Below are 24,003 nucleotides of genomic sequence, written 5' to 3'. Positions count from 1 at the left end.
TGTTGGAAAAAACAATCAGTAAGGACTAGTGTTTAGTCGCTTTGCCACTGTGATGTAAACAGCATTACATACACTGGTTTGTATGCAAAACTGAGCTCAGATGAAACCATTCATTGCATTTTGAAATCGCTTTTTTACCTGAAAACATTTTCATGAACTCAAAGAAAATATTGTATAAGGTGCATAAATCTCTCCCACTGTGGCAAACATTCCTTTATGCTGTGTGTTGCCGTAGTTTTGCCCCTGATGCAGGTCACTCTGAAGTTTCCTTCCTTAGCTGGTGGGATGGGTCAGACGCAACACTTCATCACTTTCCAGGCAGAGTAGGAGTCAGGGCGAGGAACAATAACTTGTCATCAGAAGACATGGGCAGAATGAGGAACTGATTGAAACTCATAGGAGCATGGCTTTTCAACTGGACTGTGGGTGTACCACTGAACCTGTAATGCACCTAGCCGCAGTGACCCCACACACTCCATTTTCTGTCATTCTTTGACCGCCCCACAGTGAGCTCTCACTGGGGGGGGGGGGGTTCACAAATAATTGACTTCATTTCAGCTGATCCGCTGTGTGACCTCAAACAGCAGTAAGTTGAGGATTGAATGCCATTTTTTTTTTTTTTATTTGCTTTGCTGCTGTCAGCCACTGGGAAGGTTTCAGTCATTCTGCTTTTTCTGCTCCAGAAAATCACTGAGGCCAAACAGTGAGTGGCACAGCTATTTTTCCATCGTAGCAGAAGGAGTTAATTGTGTTTAGTGGGATGATGGACACCAGCAGTGATTTGTGAGGTTTGGGAGATTGTAGCTGGTGTCAAAGTAGCCATGTATAGAATCAGTCAAGGGGATGTTGGTGTCTGAGGAGGTGGATTTAACATTGTGATGTAATGCTAATCAGCAGGCCACCAAGAATGCAATGCCAATTATAGTCAGACCATGACATATTTGTTTTGTGTTTTTCATTCACATGATATTTATTTTCATGACTTATCTTAGCACAGTGTCAGGTCACTCTGATCCACTACTTCTTTCTGTCTTTTGCTTGTACCTTCCATTAGCTGGAGAGACACTGTGTTTGCAGTCCGAATACTGCTGATCCATGCTGATGACTGTGTCTGGATTATCATTAGCATCAGCCATCTGTTATTGTGCAAGAAGATAACATGGATAAGGAGGAACACCCAGTGGAAAACAAATGCTTACACACGCACCCAAAACATAACATTAGGTTATGGTGCCCAGCTCCATCACTCACATACACACAAAGACAAAGCTGGGAAAGAGTCACTTCAATGTTCACTATTTACTTATACACTTGCTGCTTATTTTTCTTGTTGAGAATTTGATGAGATTGACACCATTCTTATATCTTTTATGGTGAAGCTACAACCAGCAGCGGCCTAATTTAAGTTATTAACTTAGCATGAAGACTGAAAACAGGGGCCAGCAGCCAGCCCTGCTCTGTCTAAAGGTAACAAAACCAGCCTACCAGCACCTCTAAAGATCACTAATCAACATGTTACATCAATCTGCACAAATAAATAAGCATAGAAATTGCATGCTGTTCTCGGCTGGGCGCAGTGTACATGCTAACAGGCAGATTTATTTTACCCTCTGACAGTGCCAGGCTAGCTGTTATCTCCTGTTTCCAACCGATGAATCGGGGAAAAGAATCTGCAAATGAATCAACAATGAAAATAATTGTTGCTTCAAATTACCACACAAACATGACAGTGATGACTGTCTTCCTGTCAAACTCTAGGCAAGAGAATAAGCATATTTGCCAAAATGTCAAACTATCAATTTAAGACAATAAACCATTGAACAGCCTCCTGAAAGCTTTCAGAATTTCAGGTATGAAGAGCCAGTTCAGCAAGTAACATCAACAAAGCAAGAGATCTTAACAGACAGCAGATCAGAGTAGAAGAATGAAAGAGTCAACAAGAAAACGTATGTGTGCACTTCATTTACATCAGTAGTATTTTTATTTGAGGCCATCTGTATTGTTGTTGTGTAGCCATTTTTGTATCCAAGGCAACATGGTGGCTTAGTTAGTTAGCTTTGCCACAGCAGGGAGTTCCTGTGTTTGATCCTGGGCTTATTCTGTTTGGAGTTTGATTGGTCTCACTGTACTTGCATGTGTCTCCTGTTGATGTTTCTGCTTCCCTTTACATTACAAAGACATGTCAAGGGGATTGGAGACTCTTAAAATAGTCTGGTGTGATTGTGTTCTTACACCTAGGATGAGACTCGCAATCTGATGAAGCTTTTTCACCTACACTCTGACCAATGTATCAAATGCATGCTGGGAAAGGCTTCAGCTCCAGAGTAGGAATATGCGGGTGCACAAAATACCCCTAGTTTATTGTACAAACTAGTTTGCCTATTCTGAGAAATGCTGTTTAATGTGAAAGTTTGAGAAACTGTGTCATCACAGTGTTATGTATTATTATTACATCGTTTATTTTAATCTTTATAGCGGCCTACCTTTAAATGATCGAAGGTGTTTTGTCTCATCAGAATCTCATTCTGTTGATAAGTTCAGTGTTTTCCTGTTGAGAGACATTTTTACTCTGAGATGACAAGCTGCATTACGCTTGTGGAGTCACACACATGAGCATGACTTTGATTCAGTCAGAGTCATTTGTTCTGTAAATCATCCCTGGTATATTAGCATATATGTGCTTTCATAGGACCTGCGTCCTGCTGTTTGGAATCTATGCGCTGTGTGTCTTTCACCTCTCACACATACATTATTCAAGACGCATCAAATTAACTTAAAATGTGTACGCAGGTTATAAAACACTCAAAATAATGTACTTGCTGCCTTTGTGGTTTTGTGTTTATTACCTGTAAATTCCAGCTAATTTGCTTGTTAAGCCTATTGTCAGGAAGGACTGTAAATGCTGAAAAACAGCCTCAACCCTCCCAGAGCATATATTTTTCATTTGCTTGCATTACTGGAATGACAAATAAACTCAACTGTAAATCAGTTTTTAATATTTATAAAGGAATGGCTACATCAGACATCATTTCAGCAGTCAGGTCTCATATGGATATAAAATGTCAGTTTAATTATGCAGTAGAAAATAATTATCCAGGAAGAGATGATTTCCGTGGCATATTGCTGTATAACAAAGAAGTAAATGAACAGTAACATTTAGAGTATGTAGAATTTATTGGTGACACATTTTACCTTTTGAATCCTTGACAAAATCTTGAATATGGAATGATTAATTTCATTTGTACAAATTCATAATGCACAGATGAGGTTTTTGTTTTTCATTACCATGCTGGACATCTTGGAATGACAAGTGTGATGTAGCAAGGTCAAAATGATGCCAAATATGTTTTTTCTTTTTTCTAATGCAGCATTATAAATATGAAAGCACCTTTTGTACTTTGTTCTGCTCAAACTCCCACTCACACCCCTGCAGGAAAGCGTGGCCTTTCCAGTGAAGCATGGCTGCAGCTTTCATGTCATTTTCGTCTCATCAGTGCTGTTCCTGGTGAGGGATGATACTTGATATTCAGAGGGTAGCTTTGTCTCCTCAAATTAATCAACCGCTCCTCCTCGTGCAGAGGAGAATCACCAGGGAGATCTAGAAATTGTTGGTGTAATGTACAATACTATAACAAAGGCAGGCTGTAAAACAGAATTTGGAAGCATGCATTAAAAAGGCTTTTAGATGTGGCCTTTTGTGATCAGTGGGATGTGAAGTGGAATAAATAATGGAAAATCCAGGAAATGTGGTGTTGATGAAAGAGCACGGTACTACGAGAGTCTCTGTGGCATAATGGGCAAAACAACAGTGGTCTGTGAGTCATCAGAGAAATCATTCAACTGACTTGATGTAAAGACTGTGGAAGGATAAACGAAGATGTGTTCCTGAAGATTTGATTTCCTATGAAGGCTTACTACTTCATTAGACTATGAGAGCTCATATGGGAGCAGTTTTGTATTAAAAAGCTGTGAGGATCTTTGATATGACTCAGTTGTCCCCAGCACCTTCTCTGCTGAACTGTGGGTGTGGGTGTGGGTGTGGTTGGGTGCTTTTAGTTTATCAAGCTATACTGTGTATCAGTGAATATAAAGGCGACTGAATGCAAAAACACAAATTAAATGATCACATGGCGTGTTTTGACATTTGACATTCATTCATTTAGACATTAGTTTTGGTAAACAATTACACAGTATGATATTTAATATCTAGGTCTATTGTTGTTTTTTTACTACAATTAATTGATTGACCATATACAGTTAAATGTCAGAAATATCACATATTTTCAGAGGGGGTTACATCCTCACAACCATTGTTATGACCGATCAACAGTCCAAAATCCAAAGATATTTTATATTATAATAATATAAAACAGAGAAATGCACCAAGTCATAACATTTAACAAGCTTAATCCAGCAAATCTTTGGCATTTTTACATGATAAATTACAATTTATAAATAACAATTTTTTAAAATTCATTATCAAAAGATTAATTAGTCAACAGATCATCAGCACTGATCATACCATCACAATACATCACCTCTCAAAGTCAACGACCAATCCCACTGAATTAACAGCCAGCCCTATATGTAGTAGTCATAGTGGGCATGTTGCTTTCACAAAGACCATCTCACAGACTCGGGGTCATACACATTGAGACGTCAGGGGTTGATATCAAATATTGTTGTGACGGTAATTTGGACATATGTCAGAGAGGAACTTCTTTTCTTCTCTTGCATCCCAAAGCGTTGACTGGATTGCGTTTGGCAGATATGGAGTTTGGAGAGCGGCTGGCCTCCCCATCATCAGCCTCGTCCTCCCTTCACATGGCCTCCTCTTCAGCCGGCTCCTCCTCGCCTCCACCCCAGACACCCTCCAGCAAGTGCAGCCCGGCCCCAACCCCAGCAGCCAGTTCTCCTTTCACCACCTCTGGTTCGTACACACACACACACACACACACACACACACACAATACTTTGTTGTGCACAAAAGCCAAATATGACTCAAAGTTAACTGTTTTGATGTGGGTTAATAGTCACCCACAAAACAGCCTTAAATTCACAGGCTATTAATAAATGTAAATGAATGTCTGCTCTTCATAGCTACACTTCCACACAAACTTTCTAGAGAAAAAAGAAAATTAAGAAGAGGCAAATCTATTTGGTGGAGCCATCCGACAGAATTTTTTGGAAAACACTGAATTATAATTGCACAACAATAAGGGGGCTTAAGACACCTTTTCTTCGTCTTAACGTGTTACAGGCAGTTTTGATAGCAAGGGAAAGGATGTTGAATTAATGAATGCCAACAATTAAAAAGCTTTGTGCGCCCTTGTGGACGTCTTTTGACAACCTTTAGCTCCAGTTTATCCTGTGTGATTTGACATGTCTGTCAGCCTCACAGCGTGCATGCAGCCGCCATCCTCTTGTTTTCTCTGAATACTAATTGTGGTCAAAGCCATTATGCATTGAGCAGCGGTGATGCATAAGCCGTCAGATTACCCCTGACCACAAAATAATGTGCAAATTTACATACCGTGGTTTGTGATTTTTTCTTTTTTATTTTTTTTTCTTTCCCTCACGATAAGATGCCACAAAAAGTAGTGTTTTTCTGTCCTGCTATCACAATGAAGAAGACATTAGAGACATTCTCATAAATTATTCATTTTCAGACCCCAACAGCAAACGTGCACAGAAATTTCCAAGATAATTTATTTTGGACTGAACACTAAATGCTAAAAGCACATTGGCACCTCTGCAGTCACACCACTGCTATGAGTATCAAATAAATTGAGTTCTTTTAAGAGATGTCTTATCCCCTATGGGAAGTAGAAGAAAGGTATCACACAACCAGTGATGATAACACCCCTTTGAATAGAATCGCACTCAAGCTTTCATATTCTTAAAAGCTGTGTAATTGCTTTAACCAGGCAAGTTTATCTAAGACACATTTTTATGCAGCAACTCTAAATGAATTTAACTCAGGAAGAACAAGTGTCCTGGTTATTTCAAACAAGTTCCAGTCCAGTATTAGTACAGTGACAGTGAGGTTTTAGGGGATCTAGCTCTACTTTCACTTCTGTTAAGTTCTGCATGATTACTGGCTCGTGTAAATACACACAAATTTGAAGTAAATTTGACGTAAGCACCGTTTCAGTTAGTTGACACTGACATTACAGTTTGATATACAAACATTTACAGGCAAATAAATGTAAAGCTTATTGGCCAGATGGTGTTAATAATTTCTCATTAAATTGAACAGCGAATCAGAGCCAAAGTTACTTTACCAGATGAGCAGCTAACAATGTCCTTTTATTACAGAATCAGAAGCCGTGTTTAGCCTGGTTAGCTTTGCATTTATACAGAGGAAATGAGTGGACTTTGTTTTTATCAGGCTCGTTCCTGCACAGCTCTGGGTTCTTAATGAAATTGAGGTCTAGTTAATTTGGCTCAACTGGTTTCTATGATAGAAATAGTCCAGAAAACAAACACTGGTTATAATGCCCTTAGCTGTTGTAAAAGAAAATGGTTAACTTGGCAGCAGTGGCACAGTCTTTTATTTTAGTACGTTCAGTAGGTGTCCATTTTCCCCTGCCTTCTTTCTTTGAAGATGCACTTTAGTGCTTATTTATTTTACACAAATCATTGTTCTATCCATCAAGCAGTGATAATCCAGTAATAATTCAGTTTGGTTTAATATGGCTGGGTGTCCTATTCAGTATGAATGGATTCTCTTGTCTCTTATTTGCTGGAGCGGCAATGAAAATATCAAACAGATTCCACATCTTTGTCCTCAGTTTTAGTTTTCTAGACTTCTTTGTTCAAGCATAAGATTTTGTCTTAAGTGATACTTAATGGTATCATGATATAAATTAATTTTTAAACCATGAAATGTTAAACCCATTATTGTGTACTGTAAATGTAGATGGTGTTTATACAGATAGCAAGATTAAATGGTAAATCTATATACAAATCCAGGGATTATTTTTTAAGCATTCTTTGAACTGTGTTTTTCTCCAGGCCATTTGCTCCAGACAACAGGGGAGGAATGGTTAAGTGTGTCTGGCAGCACTAATGGTTTTCCTTTAGTCAGCCGTCCAGCTTTTGGCCTCTACACAAGTGCAGGACGCTCCGAGTTTGGAGGCCTTGGAAGTCTGGGTTTGTCTGCCTTGGCCGCTCACTCCCACTTTGGTGCATTTCCAGGTAGGGAAGGCCAAGGTGCAATGTTTTTTATATAATGGAGGTGAGGGGGATTTGTTATGGAAATTCTTTTGGGGTCTTCTTGGATCATATCTTTAGTTTCAGTGCAAAACTATATTTTGAATAGAGTGATTTGTGCTTTTAGCAGGTTGGATGAAACATGCTTTTATAACATGTTTGCTGATAGGTTTCTCTGCCTATGTTGAGTGCCTGTTTATGCTTAACTGAACAGTATCTTCCTTCGCCACTCCAGACTGGTGGCGTCCATCTGAGGCACATACCAGAGGGACAGCAGCCTTCTTACCTCCTCTTCTGGGTCTGCATCCTGCATTTGCATCAAACTTCAAAAGCCACAATCCTGTTCACTTACAGTCACGTACCTCAGGTAAAAACAGCTGAGATCATACAAATAATAGTAGTTTAAAGCATAGAGGCTAAACAAATGATTCCACAAATATAATTTGTATAACATTGAAATATTAACTTTGTGAGACTTATAGTCCTCCTAATGTGTGTGACTGGTATTGCTTGTTCTCGTGAGTATCCATCTAAAGAAATGCACAATGCCAGTTTCTGTAGGCGTAATTGGAACAGTGAATGGTAGGAGTGCTTCTTCTCCTACTGGGAACTCTGCTGTGAACACCGGTTCATTTCCAACAAAGGGAAACAAGGAGAAACCTAAAGTCAGCAGTAGTCGGAGTCAAAAGAGCAGCCAGGACCTGAGTCGACTGCACCAGACCATTCAGAAAACGAAAGAAAACGTTCGTATTTTATTTGCTCAAGCACTTGAGTACAATACACTACACAAAAAGTCACTTTGCTGTTCTGCTTTTCCTGGCACCCTTTGTCCTGGTGTACTTAATTAACAAATGTGGACATTTATTATTTTTTTTAGAAACCCAACAAAAGATCACTAGAGACCTCCAGCATGAGTGGCAGCCAATCTGGATCACTGTCAGATAGCTCCAGTGATGGTGAGGAGAGCAGCAGTGATCCTGATGACATGGAGGAAGAGGAAGAGGAGGAGGACGACGACGACGACGACGATGAGGAGGACAATGATGAAGATGAGGATGGTCAAAGCAATGACAGTGAAGACTCTGATTCAGAAAAAGACAGTCAAGTGAAAAGGAATGTCAAGGTAAATGTGTCTAACTTAGAATTGTGGAGGACACCATTTTTTGGCGATTTAAAACAGAACAATGCTTTAAAGCATATTGCTAGGATGATAAGAAACTCATGATGGAAACATCTTGTGAAATAAATTGTATATCTGCCAAATTTTTAAGAAAAAAGTGAGCGTGTCCCTGTGTCAGACTTGTCTCTGTTAAGTAAATGTCAGTTGGATTGTCAAAAGCATCCGTGGTGGTGGGTGGCAAACTGGATGTATGTGCTAGCTGACAGAGCTGCCACTGTGAGACTCTCTCAGTAAGAGCTGACATGACATGCTGTCTTCTCCCCATTCTCCTCATCCTCCTACTCAGTGGTTGACACAGGACAGCGAAAAGGAGAGACCTCGCACTGCTGATGGAAATACAACTCAAAACAGCCACCGCGACATCGTTGCTTTGACTTCCTCGCACTGCGTCCAGTCCTCTTCCCATCCTGCTGTCCGGCCGCAGTCCGCAGCCCCTTTCCTCCAGAGCTCCAGGACTGCAGAGGAGGAAGGCCAGCAGCACATCAGCGTCATCCAGGCCACAGGGTTGGCATCCAGCAACAGTCCCGTAGCGCAGTCCCACAGGGAGGCCTCTCCTCTGCCATCGAAGTCCTCACCCAACCCCATCTCCTTTTCCACCCTGCCTAAACCTTTAACTCCTTCCACCCCGCCAAAGCACTTCTCTCACTCGCCCTCACCAAATCACAGCTCTTTCTCCTCCTCTCCCAAACCTCTCGCTCTGTGTTCCCCTTCAAAGCCTCTGTCTCTGTGCTCCTCACCCAAGCCCCTCTCCTTCGCTTCTTTACCTAAACCACCAACACTGTTAGCCTCACAAAAGCCCAAACGTAAACCCAGAGTCTTGATGCCCTCTCCAAAGCAAACCCAGCTTGTTGATGGCATGAAGGAGGGCAGCGGAAACCTTTTGGATGACAGATCAGGACGCGTGAACAGTTTTAAATTGAAAGAGGTGAGTCATATTTGTTGCATTCTGCCAAAGGTACAAAAAAACAAACAAATTACTCTAATGAAGCATAGATGTGTTTCAAATCCTGTTTTGCAATATAAAGAGCTCTGTTTTTACTCATTGCCCATCATTGTCACAAATTAAACAAAAATCTATGTTTTCCCAGTAGGCAACAGAACATGAATGCTCATATACTATTATCAGGGCTTTTATTGTACTTCATGTGACCTCTACATGACTAGAAGCGACAATGCGTTTAGCTCTCCTGGGAATACTTCACAAAATTGACAAGCAATTAGCTCTGTTATGCTGTGGGGTGTTTGTTATCAAGAGGGAGAAATTGGTCTCTTTTAAAGGAATTGTCAGTATTTTGAAAAGGAGAGAAAATCTAGCAGTCTATAACAAGAGGGTTTTAATTCATATGATGTTGGTACATTAAATACAGGCTTTTGATTGCCATTGTATGACAGTCGCAACAAATGCAAGATGACAGCTAAAGTCACACGATGGCACTAAGCCAAACACTGTGAAAATATTTTCCACAGCAGCCTTTTTTTCTTTACTGCTCTTGACAGGCTTGAGCGTGCTCTTCATTGTCCCTGTCTCTTATTACACCTTAAATTCCTTCATTCACAGCCCACAGCAATGTAATGTGATTGACAGTTTGTCTAATTAACCTTTTTTTTCTTTGTTTCCCTTTCTTTTCAATTTTTATTTATGAAGCTGCTCCATTCCAAGGACTCTGAGAAGCAAGCTTTCTCTCTGCGACCTAAAAGCCAAAACTGGTATAAAAGTCGCAAAAATTCAGCATCCTCTTCATCATCACTGACACAGCATAAACACTCGTCAGATGTGTTGAGCAGTCATTTACTGTCTCTCCCACACAGCAATGACGCCAATCTGTTCCTCAACCGCCACCCTAATGGAGTGATCAACAACACAGTTCAGGATGCCCCCTTGGCCCTCATCACTAGACCACGAGGCCAGAGCAGCACCCCCAGCAGCAAACCCCTCCTGGCAGCCACCAGCCCTCCCTATCCCACGCCAATCAACTTGAGCACTGGCACCAAGGAGATGTCGGCCAGCTCCGCTTTCCCACTTAAATCTTGTGCCTCATCGGGCCTTGTTCAAAGACCAAGGAAGAGTAAGACTCCCAAGTCTCTGCATGCAGGAAAGAGTCCCTCTAAGACCAACTCATCCTGTCCACCTGTAGACTTGGTCAGAGGCAGCCAGTCCGACGTCCACAGCAGCAAAGACTCAGACGACTCTTTAGGAGATGACTTTGATGACGATGATGAAGACGATGAAGATGATATTGAGGATGAAGATTCTGGCAGTAGCGTGTCAGGTTAGATGATTTTCTTAAATTTTAATGAAGAAATCCCATTGATAACATGTTCTTGCAGATAAAAGCTGTTAGATGAGGCTTCCTCTAGGAATTAGCTGTGCTCTATATGGTTTGGATGTGAGAAGAATACTAATTAGGATATAATTTATTGTGCTCTCTGTCACACTGGAATCCCCTGCAGAGTCGGAGAGCAATCTGGAGAGCGGCTCTGAGGATGATATGAAGGAGCGCGGTGAGACAGAAGCAGATAGCGATGCAGAAAGCCCCCCCCCGAAACTTGCTAAAGCGTCCTTGTCTACTCACAAGTCCTCCTCAAACCTCTCAGATAACTGCACCCTGCTTAACCTGCAGATCATCAAGCCTCCTAGTTTACCAAGTGGCCTGCTCACCGCCACCACAGCGGCCAGCTCAGGGGCACTGAGTAACCACAGCACCCCATCCTTCACATTTCCCACACTGCCAGGTAACAAATGTGTGTTTTCTTAGTTTTGTTAAAAACCAAGTGCACTTACAACCTACAATACAGCTTGAATTTACAGTTTAATAAGCTATTTTAATGTATGAATCAAGGTTCAGGAAATCGTTACTCATTCAAATAACAAAGCTGGTTCATGACCAAAGTCAGCATGGTGTTAATTTTCTCTCCACTCTGTTGTGTTGGAAGTGCAGTTGGGGCTGTCACAGTGAAGGAATTTCCCCTGCGATAATTTAGGGTGTCTCAATAGCTTGTTATACAATAATAGCAGTATTTATTTTTGTAAATTACTCAATTTATCCGGGTTTTAGTGCTATATAAATAAGCGTTATTGCTAGGCTACTATTAGGTGTAGTCAAGGGTTATGACTAATATCTGACTGCAGAAACTCCCCCGAGCAGCAACGAGGCGAATACGTGGAGTCAGTTCTGAAATAACAAGCAGGTGAACACAGGTGCAGAGACAATTACACTCCTTCGCTAAAAGGGAACTCAATAAAAAAAATGCTGTTGCTTTTTTTAAATGACAAAGATGACAAGAGTTTTTAAATGAAAAGGCCTATACTAGCAGCAAGTCCAGGCTTTTTTTGTCCATCGTCCTTTTTTGGTTTTTCAGACCATCCAAGCTATCAAGCTATGGAAAAGGAGGCTTATTTTTCCAGTATGAAAACATAGATGTGCATTTCTCAATTGTTCCATGTTAAAATAAGCTCTCTGGAAGAAATTGGTTGTGCCATTGTTTTGATGGTCCCCAGCAGTTTGCTTTAATAACTCAGGCTGCCTGATATATCTGATACTGCATGAGTCACGGAGCATATTCTGTTACTAACACAACGGATTCTGACTTGATATCCTTGGAAAGTATTAATTTCTTGTTCCATTTAGTCCTGCTATGGAGTAATAGAAGAATCATGTCACAGCTGTATTCGGTGAAATTAACTTTCACTATCTTGAAAAAAACATTTATAAACATTTACATTTCTGAAATAAGGAATTTTAACTTTGTATTCTACACTACCAATATGATGGATACGAGGCCTCTTGCTGTACAAGCACTTGTAGTTAGGGTTTAGGTCTGAATATTGTTTGTCCCCTCACCCTGATCCTATTGTCATTTGAAGTGAAGTCATGTGAAATAAAGTTTACTGTTTAATATATGAAACAGTCCAACAGGTATGATATGTCTAACGGGGTCACTTGTGTTGAGGGTTTTGTATTTGAAGTAATATTCCTTCTCCTTCTTTTGCATAGTCAATACATTTGTAAACACAGCAGGTTTGTGGATTTGCTTGCGTCCCCCTTGAGTCATTTCTCCTGTTTTCTAGGATCAGGGAAGAGGAGGAGAGTAACGGATGAGAGAGTTCTGCGATTGCCTCTTGAATTTGGGTGAGATATTCTGTATACACCTCATGTTAAAAGAAACAGAGGTTTAATGGTCTGACCATATTCCATTTGTCCTTACTGTTACACTTCCTGTGTTGTTCGTGTGTATGCAATTGATGTTATAGTAAAATGCTAGCTCACTGAAGGCTGAGATGATCTTTCGCAAAAGGTCATCTGCGATCGTCTTTACTTTGTGAAGCAGCCTAAGATGCATCATCACCCACCCCATATCTCTAGAACAGACAATGAAATGTGTCTTAAATTTCATTTTTAATCTAGTAGCTTTCAGTGTTGGCACATTCAACCCAGGAAGATAAATGAGTGAGAAATGGTCTCAACAGGTGCTGTCATGGGCAAGATATTTATCTATTGTTGGTAGACGGGGAAGATCCACATGTAAAAGTGGATAACTGTGAATCATGCTGTGTCAATCATGCTTACACAATTTTCCCAAGATAAATACTGTTACTGCATGAGTTCTTTATTTGAGGGCAATGACGTCTTCACCAAGAGCTAAGTGGTAGTAGACCACAAACAACATCCTCGGCTTACTTTTAGGGGCCTTAAAAATCTCAGACGTGAGTAGTAGGTCATAGTGGGCAGGAAATGAAATGAGGCCCAGCAGTACAGCATCAAGGGGTTAATTGCATCCAGCCTCAACACAGACATGCAACATTAGCAGCTCCCTGCCCACAAATTCTGCAGCCTTGGATCAGAGCGTCTTTCATCTTCTGGGGATGTTTTTCATCAGCAGGTTCACAGGAAACAGAGGCTACAAGACTGTAGATCAGACCCTGCTCTGTCTGGGATAAGAGCCTACACGTCCTTTCTGTAAGCCATGGCTGCTCTCCAGCGGAGCTCATGAGAACTGTGGAGTTTCCCCACTTGGCCCATGGCCATTTAGGAGTGTGATTACTAGAAGGGTCAGAGGATGACAAGGCCGCAGACTACATGATTCATGGCTGTACAGACATCATTTACATCTCCTTGTTTGCTTGCTTTTGCGAATGTATCTGTCCCAACATTAACACTTAGAGTATTATTAGACTGCAAGAGGGAACTTATAAAATGTATATCAGTAATGAGTAAATACAGCAGCACAGTGGATACGATATTATTTTATTGACGATGCTATAACTTGTATGTACTGTTTCTGCTATTTCTTTTTTCTATAGGTGGCAGAGAGAAACCCGAATTAGGACTGTGACAGGTCGTCTACAGGGAGAGGTGGCTTACTTAGCTCCATGTGGGAAGAAGCTGCGTCAGTATCCTGATGTAATGAAGGTGAATCTAAAATATGTCGCTTTAGTTTATGGAAAGTAGATTTAAAGCGTTAAATGGTCGCACATGCTCATTGCATCAGTACAGCATTATGTAAGTACCCACAGGTAAGAAATGTGTGGTGAGCAATTAGTATGGCTGAAGGTACTTACCTGTGCTTAATTAACCTGCATTATGCTTTTGTCTGCAGTATTTACTCCGCAACGGAATAACTGAAATCTCACGGGATAACTTCAGCTTCAGTACAAAGATTAAAGTTGGTGACTTCTATGAAGCCAGAGAGGGACCAGAGGTGAATGTCCCTGCTTCTTTTTGTTTTTGTGTTTCTGACAGGCAGGGTCTCCCACTGCCTCTATAACATAACTGTCACATGACCTATCATATGTAGTAATTATCTGCAATTCACAGTTTCTTTCACTGAAGGATGTCAAAATTGATTCAACGTCAAATATGTAATTTTTATGTCTATCATTATAGTCACATGATCTCAAATTTGTAGTTACTGAAATTACGCTGACAGAAATTACAATGTGTTTGTTTTGAAGGGACCCAAGTGTATTAATTAACACACCTACTTAGGGAACATTTCTGTCAAAGGTTTTTATATTAAATGAAACAAGAAAGTGGAAAAAAGGATTCTGTGGCTTCATGTGTGTTCCCTACACAGCCTCAACGCTGTAACCTTAAAGTTAAAGATTTAGTGCCAGTCAACATGAAATCTGTAAATTAAAGCAAAGTAATGTCGATGACCTGTCTGTTTGGTTTGTTGGTTTCAGTCCATCTCTCTTCTCTGTCTAATAACCCAGGGTTTGCAGTGGTTCTTGCTGGCAGAGGAGGAGATCGGCCCCAGTATCATAGCGATGGATGGGAGGCGCAGCCGTTGCACAAAGTCTGAGCACCAGCCAATGGGTGAAGGCACTGGGACCAGACAATGGAAGCCTCATCCTCTTAATATAGGTGAAAATAATTTCCAGGATGTCAGTGACGCCAAGCTGCTACGTAAACTGGAGGCTCAAGGTCAGTTTACATCTTAGAAAACTGTCATTGTTAGCTGTTCAATTAAAACTCAACCTTTAAACAACAATAACCATGGGCTATTATACTGTATTGTCTTAGTTATTTTCACTTGACGATTTTGTGCACTAAGCTTTGTCCGTGGATAATTGGTCAACAAGAGATAAAGTGAAGTCATTTCATGATATTTCTAGCAAGGCTTCAAAATTACTTGTGAATGTTTTGGTGTCATTTCTTTATCCCATGTGTGATTCTGGAAAGAATAAATACCATTTTATAAAAACCATTTAAGAAGAGGCAGCAATATTGATTTCTCAATCGCTACAGTATTGTGTTGCAAAAACTTCAGAAGTGGACGATTATCGGCTGGTCACTTTTTCGATTAAGTTTTAATAGTGTTTGTGACTTCAATAACATATGTCATGTTGCAGAAATAGCTCGACAGGCAGCTCAGATCAAAATGATGAGAAAACTTGAGAAGCAGGCAATGGCGCAAGCAGCCAAGGAGGCAAGGAAGCAACAAGGTAAACAGCTGCCGTCTAGTCAGACTCTTCACTAACACTACATCATAATGCTGCGTGCAAGCTTCATTTGTTTGTGTCTTCCAGCAATAATGGCTGCGGAGGAGCGGCGGAAAAAGAGGGAACAGATTAAGATTCTTAAACAGCAAGTAAGGGTTTTTCTTTGCATGCATTGTTTAATTTTCCGTGCAAAGCCTCATGACTATCTGCAGCTGCTCTGTTGATATTCAGAGTTTGTGCTCCAAGGTGAAAAGGTTTTAAGCAGTTTGAATTGCTTTTGAAATTCTTCAAGGAAGTTGCTATCCTTCAAAATGCTGCGCCTCATCTGCATAGACCCACTGTACTTCTTCACCCTATACCCCGCTCCTCCCCACCACTCTATAACATGCATGACTTAACAGTTAATTCATTTGATCTTGCCCTCATCCTTTTACCAGGAGAAGATCAAGCGCATTCAGCAAATTCGTATGGAGAAAGAACTCCGTGCACAGCAAATTCTCGAGGTTCGTCCTGAAAGTTATTGCAGAAACATTCTAAAACACTTCCTTTCTGCTGTTGATAGGATTTTTAAAAAAACCCAACCAAAGGCTATTCCTAAATTATGTGGTCCCACTTTTCATCACATCTAGCGAGTACATGTGACTAATGCTTAATTGGTTTTTTGCAAAAGTGCCATTGAATATGAAAATCTCCTCAGACCGTGATGAAGCTTAATACAAAATACAGTATTTCATTAAATAAGAGGTGGCCCAGAGTTTACCATGGCTAGGTGAAATACCTATTTTGCATTCCCTCACTAATAGAAGCTGTGAAGTATTTTAGCTTTTATAAATCAAATTTCAGTTGACACGCTTGGCAAGCGGCTCTTAACAGGATTTTGTTGGGGCTATAATTACTGATAGAAATTTTGCTTAATTTATTCTCACTGCCTGCTGGTGTTTCATAATAACTACAGCCAATTTGTCTTTCAGTGTTAATGGGAGAAAATAGTCATCTCATCGCATGTTAAATTTGACCACTGGCCACTGGCTCTCTTTAGCTTTCTGTGGAATGTTTCTATCGCATTATCTATCAAATAGATTGGAAATAAGCTATCTACTGTAGGAAACATATACCAAACTTTAATAACTACTTAACTCAACGCTTAATTAGTATTTTTTTTAAACTAACCAATTTTTTTACCTTTTCTTTTCCTTATAATAAGGATTTTAATTAATGAAACTATCGTGAATGATTTTCATTCATCAGTCTCCCAATCAAATGTTTATTCATTCAGTCTTCCTGTTTTGCATGTGTAGGTGAAAAGAAAGAAGAAAGAAGAAGCAGCCAGTGCCAAAATACTGGAGGCTGAGAAGCGAAACAAGGTGAATGAGATGATATTTATGAACAACACCATGAAACTGCTCCTTCGTTGACTATGATTAAAAGAGGTCGCATCACCTCTCGAGTCTAAAGGTCTTGAACCTTAGCATGATGTTGTTCAATATGAGAGGGTCACACATTTATATGAAATTTTGTAAATTTGCGTCTATATGTTTTGGGTTCTAATGGAGTTAATCTTTTCTTAAAGGAAAAGGAAATTCGAAGACTGCAAGCTGTTATACTGAAGCAACAGGTGGTTATTTTGTCCATGACCACATTATCCTAAAGCCATTCTTACTCTGCATATAAACTGAATGTCTTGTAGATCTGCTCTCTGAGTAATGATCATTCTCATTAGCCTAATGGTGTTTTTTTTGGTAAAATGGCCTGGGGTTTCTTGACTGTATGTTATTTTAGCTTACCACTGGTTTGATTTTTCTTGCATTGATTTTTCTTGTGTGGTTTTCTATTTCTTAATGCTTTGCCAACTCTTTCTACCAGGAGTTGGAGAGGCATAGACTAGATATGGTATGGGTATGTTTGTTTCTGTACATTTAACAACATATTGTGAATGTGTTGTGATAAATGGTTGCCATCATAGCAATGCAAAGTGGCTGCAGTCATACTACGTCCTCCTGCATGGCTTTTCCAGAACAGTGCGCTGCATACGTCTGCGCTACTTGTCTCTCAGGGAAAACACATCCATTATCCAGCTGATATGATCAAAACTGCAATAACTGCACAGGAAATACAAGAGGATGCAAAACACTCTGATAGTCTGAAAGAACACCAACTACCTATTCCATTGTTTTTGTGAGGGATTTGATTATATTTAGGTACTTAAACTCCTTTTACTTTACAGTATGTTAGTCAACATTTTAATTCACTCTATCACCTCAACATACAGTTTGTATTCTTGCCCGCTAATGAGACAGAATTCTTGTTTTTTAACTTTTTAGTTATTTGAGATTTACATCTTTTATCATTTAAATCATGGTTGTCCACTGTTGTCATTGAATATATCTTAACTGTAAGAGAGGCGATGAGAGCATAGATGTATTCTATAGTTTTTAGTTTCAGTTCAAATTAGTTTTCGCAGTAAATAAAGCAGATTTGAAATATAATCAATAAAATTTGACATCCAGGACAGTTTCACACAACACTGGTCCTCAGTTGAATATGAATTCTGTGTTTTGCTTGTCCCTATAACACTATATCTGCTGCTTATGGTTCTGTGCTTTTCAGTCTGCCACTTACGGACATGTTCAGCTTAATAATGGCTGCTTCTAACTTTGAGCCAACGCTTTGTGTATGCATCACTACCTGTAATTTGGCTTTTCGTCTCATCGTGTTCCATTTGGCTTAAGTGTTTTGTGTTTTTTTTTTGTTTTGTTTTTTTTTTACACTTTTAACTACGTCACACTGTGAAGCATTTTGATAGTGTGATGATTGTGACAAATGATGTGATCTGTGGTTGTTCTCCTGCTGTGCATGTCATGGGGTTCATACTGTGTGCGGCACGTACGAGCCCCTTTCCTGTCTTCTCAAAAAATAAATGGAGTAGAAACTATGTGTTTGTCCTCTGCCAGGAGAGGGAACGACGCAGGCAGCACATGATGCTCATGAAGGCTGTGGAGGCCCGTAAGAAGGCTGAGGTGGGTAACGCCTGATCTGCTCACATCTCCTTGTTTCTGGTCATTCCTGCTCCTGTGCTCAGCTACTCTATTTTACTGTGCTATCTTTCCCTTAGTAAGTTCACAGGACAGTGCTGCAGTCTTAAGCGGTGTGAAATACTTTTCATAAATGTATAGTATCAGTACATATTGGTGAAATGTTTTGCAAATTCATCTGTTTTTGATGATTCAACACTTGAGGTCATAGTTTGTGTTTTTTCTTTTGTCCATCCTCTGTAATTCTGAGCAGCAATAATAACCATTAACACTCTTACTCTTTCTCCTGGCTGTAGGAGAAAGAGCGTCTGAAGAAGGAGAAGAAGGATGAGAAACGGCTAAACAAGGAGAGGAAACTGGAGCTCAGAAGACTGGAACTGGAAAAAGCGAAGGAGCTAAAGAAGCCAAATGAAGACATGCGCTTAGCAGATCACAAGGTATCCACACACTGTGGAGCTGCAAGCAGATGAAAATGACGGTCCATGTATGTCACCATAGATGGTCTCCATCCGTGGAGTAGATGTGTTTGATGATTGGATTTTCCACCAGCACAGGGATTTTTTGACATGGAAATCAATCAGTATAATGACAGTGGGGGGCTATAGGCAAGAGGATTAGAAATGCTTTTGACAAATTTATGGTTTCATTGTTTCACTATCAGATCTACCAAAATAGAGGCGTAATATTACTGAAAGCATCTGGAATTGATTAAAAAAGAAAGCATCTGTGGGTCATAATACTGCCACCAAGTGGCCACTGATGCCATAACACCAACCAGAGTGTTACTGATCAGACACTGGTAGTCTGGGCTTTATTCATAAGGTTTCTTTTACAGGACTTGACAGACAAACTAATCTGAAACAAGTAACACCAAACATGGGAAAATATGACTTTTTCTTTATCACACATTCTGTCACACAGTTCTTTGTGCACCTGACAGAATATTTAAAACTATATTAAGTGATGATAATGTTGTCTCTTCTGTCTTACAACCAATATTGCATCTAATCCTGTAGCAAGACATGGCAAGTTTATTGGCATTTACTATTTATTGGTGTTTATTGGCTAAAACGTCTTTCAACAAGAAGGCTGTTTAAAGTGATTTACAGACGGCAAAAAGGCATTAAGTAAAGATATAAAAGAAACACAAGGCAATGTAGAAGACACACATGAATAGGATTTATGTGTAGGCATTTAAAAAGAGAAAGAATGAAAATAAGCTAAAACAGTATAATGGATATTAATAATATACATTTATATTAGTATTAATGTTATAAGTGCAGTGTAAGATGTCATTTAAGAACTAAGGGTTGGAGCAGCAAATTGTTCAAGATATGTGATGCATGAAAACTGAATGCTGTTTCTTCATGTTTAGTTTTAAATCTGTGGACAGTTGCAGACCTGTCCCAGAAGACCTGAGAGGTCAGGACGGTTCATTAAGGAGCAGTAGCTGTATTCTGGTCCTGCACCATAAACCAGCAGTAATATTTTAAAACCTATTCTTTGACAAACTGGAGGCCAGTGTAAAGATCTGAGTACTGGAGTGATGTGATCCACTCTCCTGGTCATACTGCTGTGATTTAGAGAGTTTCTGTTTTTACAATCTGTACTTCTCTCCAGCCACTTCCAGAGTTGTCCCGGATCTCTGGTCTCGTCTTACCAGGAAGTGCTTTCTCTGACTGCCTGATGGTGCTGCAGTTTCTGTGCAGCTTTGGGAAGGTCCTGAAGTTGGACATAAATCCAAACATGCTCAACCTAAGTGACCTTCAAGAGGGGTTGCTCAACATTGGAGACAGTATGGGCAAGGTGCAAGACCTGCTGGTGAGCATGCTGTCTGCAGCTGTGTGTGATCCTGGTATACCTGCAGGCCACAAGGTGAGAGTCTGTCAATGCACTTTAGAGTTTGTAGGGTTGTTTGACTGAATGGTTCCTGTAGTGTAACTTAATTGTGCATGAGCATTAGCACACGCCTGCTACTATGTGCCCATAAAATGTATTAATTCAAAAATATCTATTGAACAAATATCAGCTTCAATTATTAGTTCTCGCTGCTCCCTAACTAACCAATCAGAGCACACATTAGGATTTATACAAAGTACTTAGGCTCTGTGAAGCTTAATAATGAGTCTGTTTAAGAGGATATCAGTGTTTAGAGCTGTTAGCACACGCATACAAGTTAAACCATAATTTTAATTCATTCCCCAAGGCAATTTTTCCATGTTGTGCTGTAGGGTGTAATCCTGTCTGTATGTGATTTTACATTACATTATATCTCTTCATAATAAAAGGCTGTCTCGGGCTGTGTGTACATTGAGTGAGATGTGCATAAAAGGGCAAGAGATCCCAGGGGTCACTTAAGCACTTAACATTGCTTACTTATCTTAAGAGATAATTGCTCAAAAGGACACTGCTTTACCAAATTCCCATTGCGTTCTTAATGACGTACCCTTCACTTGTGCTCTGCTCTCTGGGGTTGCAGTATATAAAAAGGAATTCTGGTCTTAACTTAGTTTTAAAAAAATAAGCATTTGTTTTGTTTTTTTTAACACTGTGACTAATCCCCATTTTTGATCTACTTTATTCCTGTCAGAATAAGACCGCCTTGGGGGACCACCTGACTAATGTGGGGATCAACCGAGACAATGTGTCTGAGATCCTGCAGATCTACATGAGGAGTCACTGTGAGCAGACAGAACTGGCTGCTCTGGCTCTCAGCCTCAGGACCAAGGCTTTTCAGGCCCACAGCCCATCACAGAAGGCCTCCATGCTTGCATTCCTGGTTAATGAGCTCTGTTGCAGTAAAGCTGTGATCAAGTGAGGATCCTGCTTCCTTCTGACATCATTTTTCATTTGATTGTTAAATGGCTAAATCAGTTTTGTAGGGCAGTAATATTAATGGATTATTTATAGTAAATCAAACTACCACCAAAATAAAACCTGATCACTTTAAGGCATTGACACATTTGTGTTAAATAGATCATTGTCGGACTGTGAAAATGATCAGTATAAACAAGTGTTCCTTTGTGCCTGAGAGTGAAAAGCACTTGACTTGTTTTATTCATAGAGACTTAAATTTTAATGCAATAACAGAAGTATCAAAGAGAATCTGTCAAATCCTGGTCTGGACAGTTTCACAAGGTTGCATCAAACTACGTGTCATCAATTTTTCATCAGTGGAGTTTAATTTGAAACACATCTGGTGCACACTGCAGTGTGGCGCAAACGCATCATGCTCTATGAATTATACAAAAAGGTCACAGGAACATCTGTTTCACTAAAGTCTGATACTTTGCAGTGAGATCGACAAAAACATTGATCAGATGACCAACCTGAGGAAGGATAAATGGGTTGTCGAGGGAAAGCTTCGCAAGTGAGTACATGCATCATATAGGTTGGTTTTGTCAATTCTCAGACTTAAACATTTTGTGTTGGTGAGTGAGACGACGATGCTGAAACAATCTGGATTTCTTAAATAGTCAAAACTGCATATGAACGTGTACTTGATTGGCTGACTCTCCGTTTTTGTCTTCCAAGGCTGAGGAGCATCCATGCCAAGAAGACTGGGAAGAGAGAAAGCAGTGTAGGGGGAGAGGACAGCCACACCTTTGTCATCCCCACTGCCAGAAGCAAATGCAAGAGGAAAGAAGGGGACAGTGAGGAGGAAGAGGACGAGGAAGATGATAGCGAAGACCAAGGAGACGATGACGACGACGAGGAAGAAGAATCAGGGGGGAAGAAAGGGAAGAAAGCAGAGATATGTGAAGAGGAGGTCAGTGACAGCGTGATGCTTTTACTGGAGCCTGCAGCTAAATCAGTGTTTGTTATAGTAAATGTCAGCCGGTCCACTGGCCCCGCACTAATGAGATCTTTTCATCTAGGATGACAGTGTACACTCAGCCAGTATGGAGGAACTGGAGAAACAGATAGAGAAAACATACAAGGTAAATTAAACCCTAGAAGACATTTTTTTTCTCAGGATCAGCTCATCCATGAATTTAATGGCTATGCTTTCTGTCTCTAGCAGCAGAGTCAGATCAGACAAAAGTTACTTGACTCATCTCAGTCACTGCGCTCCATGACGATTGGACAGGACCGCTACAAGAGACGTTACTGGGTCCTTCCTCAGTGTGGTGGCATCTTTGTGGAAGGAATAGAGAGCGGTGAAGGTACAAACCGAAGCTGGAAGCTCAGATTTTATCCAATTTTTATCTTAATCTTTTAATTTTAGAAATTTGTTCTGTATTTTGCCTGAGCTGACACTATCATTCACGTTACTCAGGTTATGAAGAGGTGGAGAAAGAGAAGAAAAGGCAGAGGACTGCTCAAGTGGTCAGGGTAAAAGAGGAGAAGCTGGAAGAGGTGGAGAAGCCAGTGGTCTCCAGCCCAGCACAGACCACAGACGGCGATAGAGCCACACCAGAGAACCAGCAGAATAAAGACAGTCTCAACCTCTTCCTCCAAAAACCTGGCTCCTTCTCTAAGCTCAGCAAACTCCTGGAAGTAGCCAAAATGGCATCAGACACCAGCTCTCACAACAATTCGAACAGTTATTCCGCTAAAGCGCCCACCTGCCCATCTTATCCATCATATCCTACCTCTCAGATAGCCACTACTCAACAGAGACTGATAGATAAAACAGATATTTCAGTGCCATCTCTGCTTAGTGCCCCGCAGCTCAAAAGCAGTCCCTGGATAACCTGCAGCCCCCAGCTTCTCCTTCGTGACGACCAGCTTTCCAAGATCCTGACTGAAAAGAGCAACCAGTGGTTTAGCCTCTTGCCTCGCTCTCCTTGCGACGAGTACTCGGTCACCTCTGACTCCAGCCCTCCGGCCTCCTCATCTCCTCTACAGACCATCAGCACCAAATCCCCCTCCTCCCTCTCCCCTAATCCCCTAGCTACAGCCAGCTCCAGTGCTCCCGCTGGGATCGATAACATGCAGTCGACTGTCCTTCAGGTTAGTGGATAAAAATTATGTTGTCTCCATCTCGGTCACAATTATTTCAGACCACGCTGTGCCTTTGAAAAACACAAGTATTATTCCAAATTGCACGGCCATTTTCCCCATGCTGTATGTTGCAAACTCATGAAAAACGCCTATTGTTGTTGCAAGGAAGTGTTACACTGCATTTCCTTATATTCTATGCATGTGAAATAAAATGGCCATCTGATCATTATTTAAATTGTGTGTTTTTCCTCTCAGCAAGTGAAGTCTGACATTCATCAAAGCAGACTAACACTGTGTGACGCGTCCAGCACAGAGACAAGTCCCAGTCTGCCCTTCTCTGGTACTTCTCTACCCCCCGTGCTGGATCTGGCCTCCCAGCATTCAGAGGGTGATGGGAACACGGTCTTCCTTCTGGCAAATAACAACTCTGTCAACAAGAGTGAGACCCCAGAACCCCTGAGTGACAAGCCTCCTTGTGCCTCATTCACTGCCGCGGAGGCGGCCAAGACCCAGGACTACCCCAGCCCTCAGCCTATCCCCGAGGGTAAGAATGGCTCACTGCCAGTACGGACAAGTGAAATGTGCTGGACCGAACATACTCACTGCGCAGACAGTACTGGAGTACATGCTGTGAAGGCTGTCAGTCAATTAAACTACTTCCCTATGTCACAATGACAAAAGTTAAT

General features: G+C 40.7%; 1 protein-coding gene across 1 annotated transcript in view; it reads left to right on the top strand.

Annotated features, from left to right (window-relative positions):
• LOC139208293 (bromodomain adjacent to zinc finger domain protein 2B-like) overlaps positions 1-24,003 on the top strand; it is a 41,786-nt gene that overhangs the window by 13,387 nt on the left and 4,396 nt on the right. Inside the window, exons 2-30 of the mRNA XM_070837919.1 lie at positions 4,745-4,930; positions 7,018-7,200; positions 7,451-7,582; positions 7,768-7,958; positions 8,093-8,338; positions 8,682-9,320; positions 10,041-10,102; positions 10,205-10,665; positions 10,847-11,128; positions 12,465-12,525; positions 13,698-13,806; positions 13,994-14,095; positions 14,610-14,820; positions 15,249-15,341; positions 15,426-15,487; positions 15,776-15,841; positions 16,637-16,702; positions 16,909-16,953; positions 17,202-17,234; positions 18,290-18,355; positions 18,667-18,807; positions 19,991-20,245; positions 20,961-21,184; positions 21,666-21,740; positions 21,905-22,139; positions 22,249-22,311; positions 22,392-22,536; positions 22,650-23,326; positions 23,573-23,861. Of these exons, the coding sequence (XP_070694020.1) occupies positions 4,771-4,930; positions 7,018-7,200; positions 7,451-7,582; positions 7,768-7,958; positions 8,093-8,338; positions 8,682-9,320; positions 10,041-10,102; positions 10,205-10,665; positions 10,847-11,128; positions 12,465-12,525; positions 13,698-13,806; positions 13,994-14,095; positions 14,610-14,820; positions 15,249-15,341; positions 15,426-15,487; positions 15,776-15,841; positions 16,637-16,702; positions 16,909-16,953; positions 17,202-17,234; positions 18,290-18,355; positions 18,667-18,807; positions 19,991-20,245; positions 20,961-21,184; positions 21,666-21,740; positions 21,905-22,139; positions 22,249-22,311; positions 22,392-22,536; positions 22,650-23,326; positions 23,573-23,861 (5,374 nt within the window). The 5' untranslated portion in view covers positions 4,745-4,770. The remainder of the gene's footprint in view (positions 1-4,744; positions 4,931-7,017; positions 7,201-7,450; positions 7,583-7,767; positions 7,959-8,092; positions 8,339-8,681; positions 9,321-10,040; positions 10,103-10,204; positions 10,666-10,846; positions 11,129-12,464; positions 12,526-13,697; positions 13,807-13,993; positions 14,096-14,609; positions 14,821-15,248; positions 15,342-15,425; positions 15,488-15,775; positions 15,842-16,636; positions 16,703-16,908; positions 16,954-17,201; positions 17,235-18,289; positions 18,356-18,666; positions 18,808-19,990; positions 20,246-20,960; positions 21,185-21,665; positions 21,741-21,904; positions 22,140-22,248; positions 22,312-22,391; positions 22,537-22,649; positions 23,327-23,572; positions 23,862-24,003) is intronic.

Source organism: Pempheris klunzingeri, chromosome 10 (genome assembly GCF_042242105.1).
Source record: "Pempheris klunzingeri isolate RE-2024b chromosome 10, fPemKlu1.hap1, whole genome shotgun sequence".
NCBI classification, from domain to species: Eukaryota; Metazoa; Chordata; class Actinopteri; order Acropomatiformes; family Pempheridae; genus Pempheris; species Pempheris klunzingeri.
This window is presented reverse-complemented; position numbering and strand designations above follow the sequence as displayed.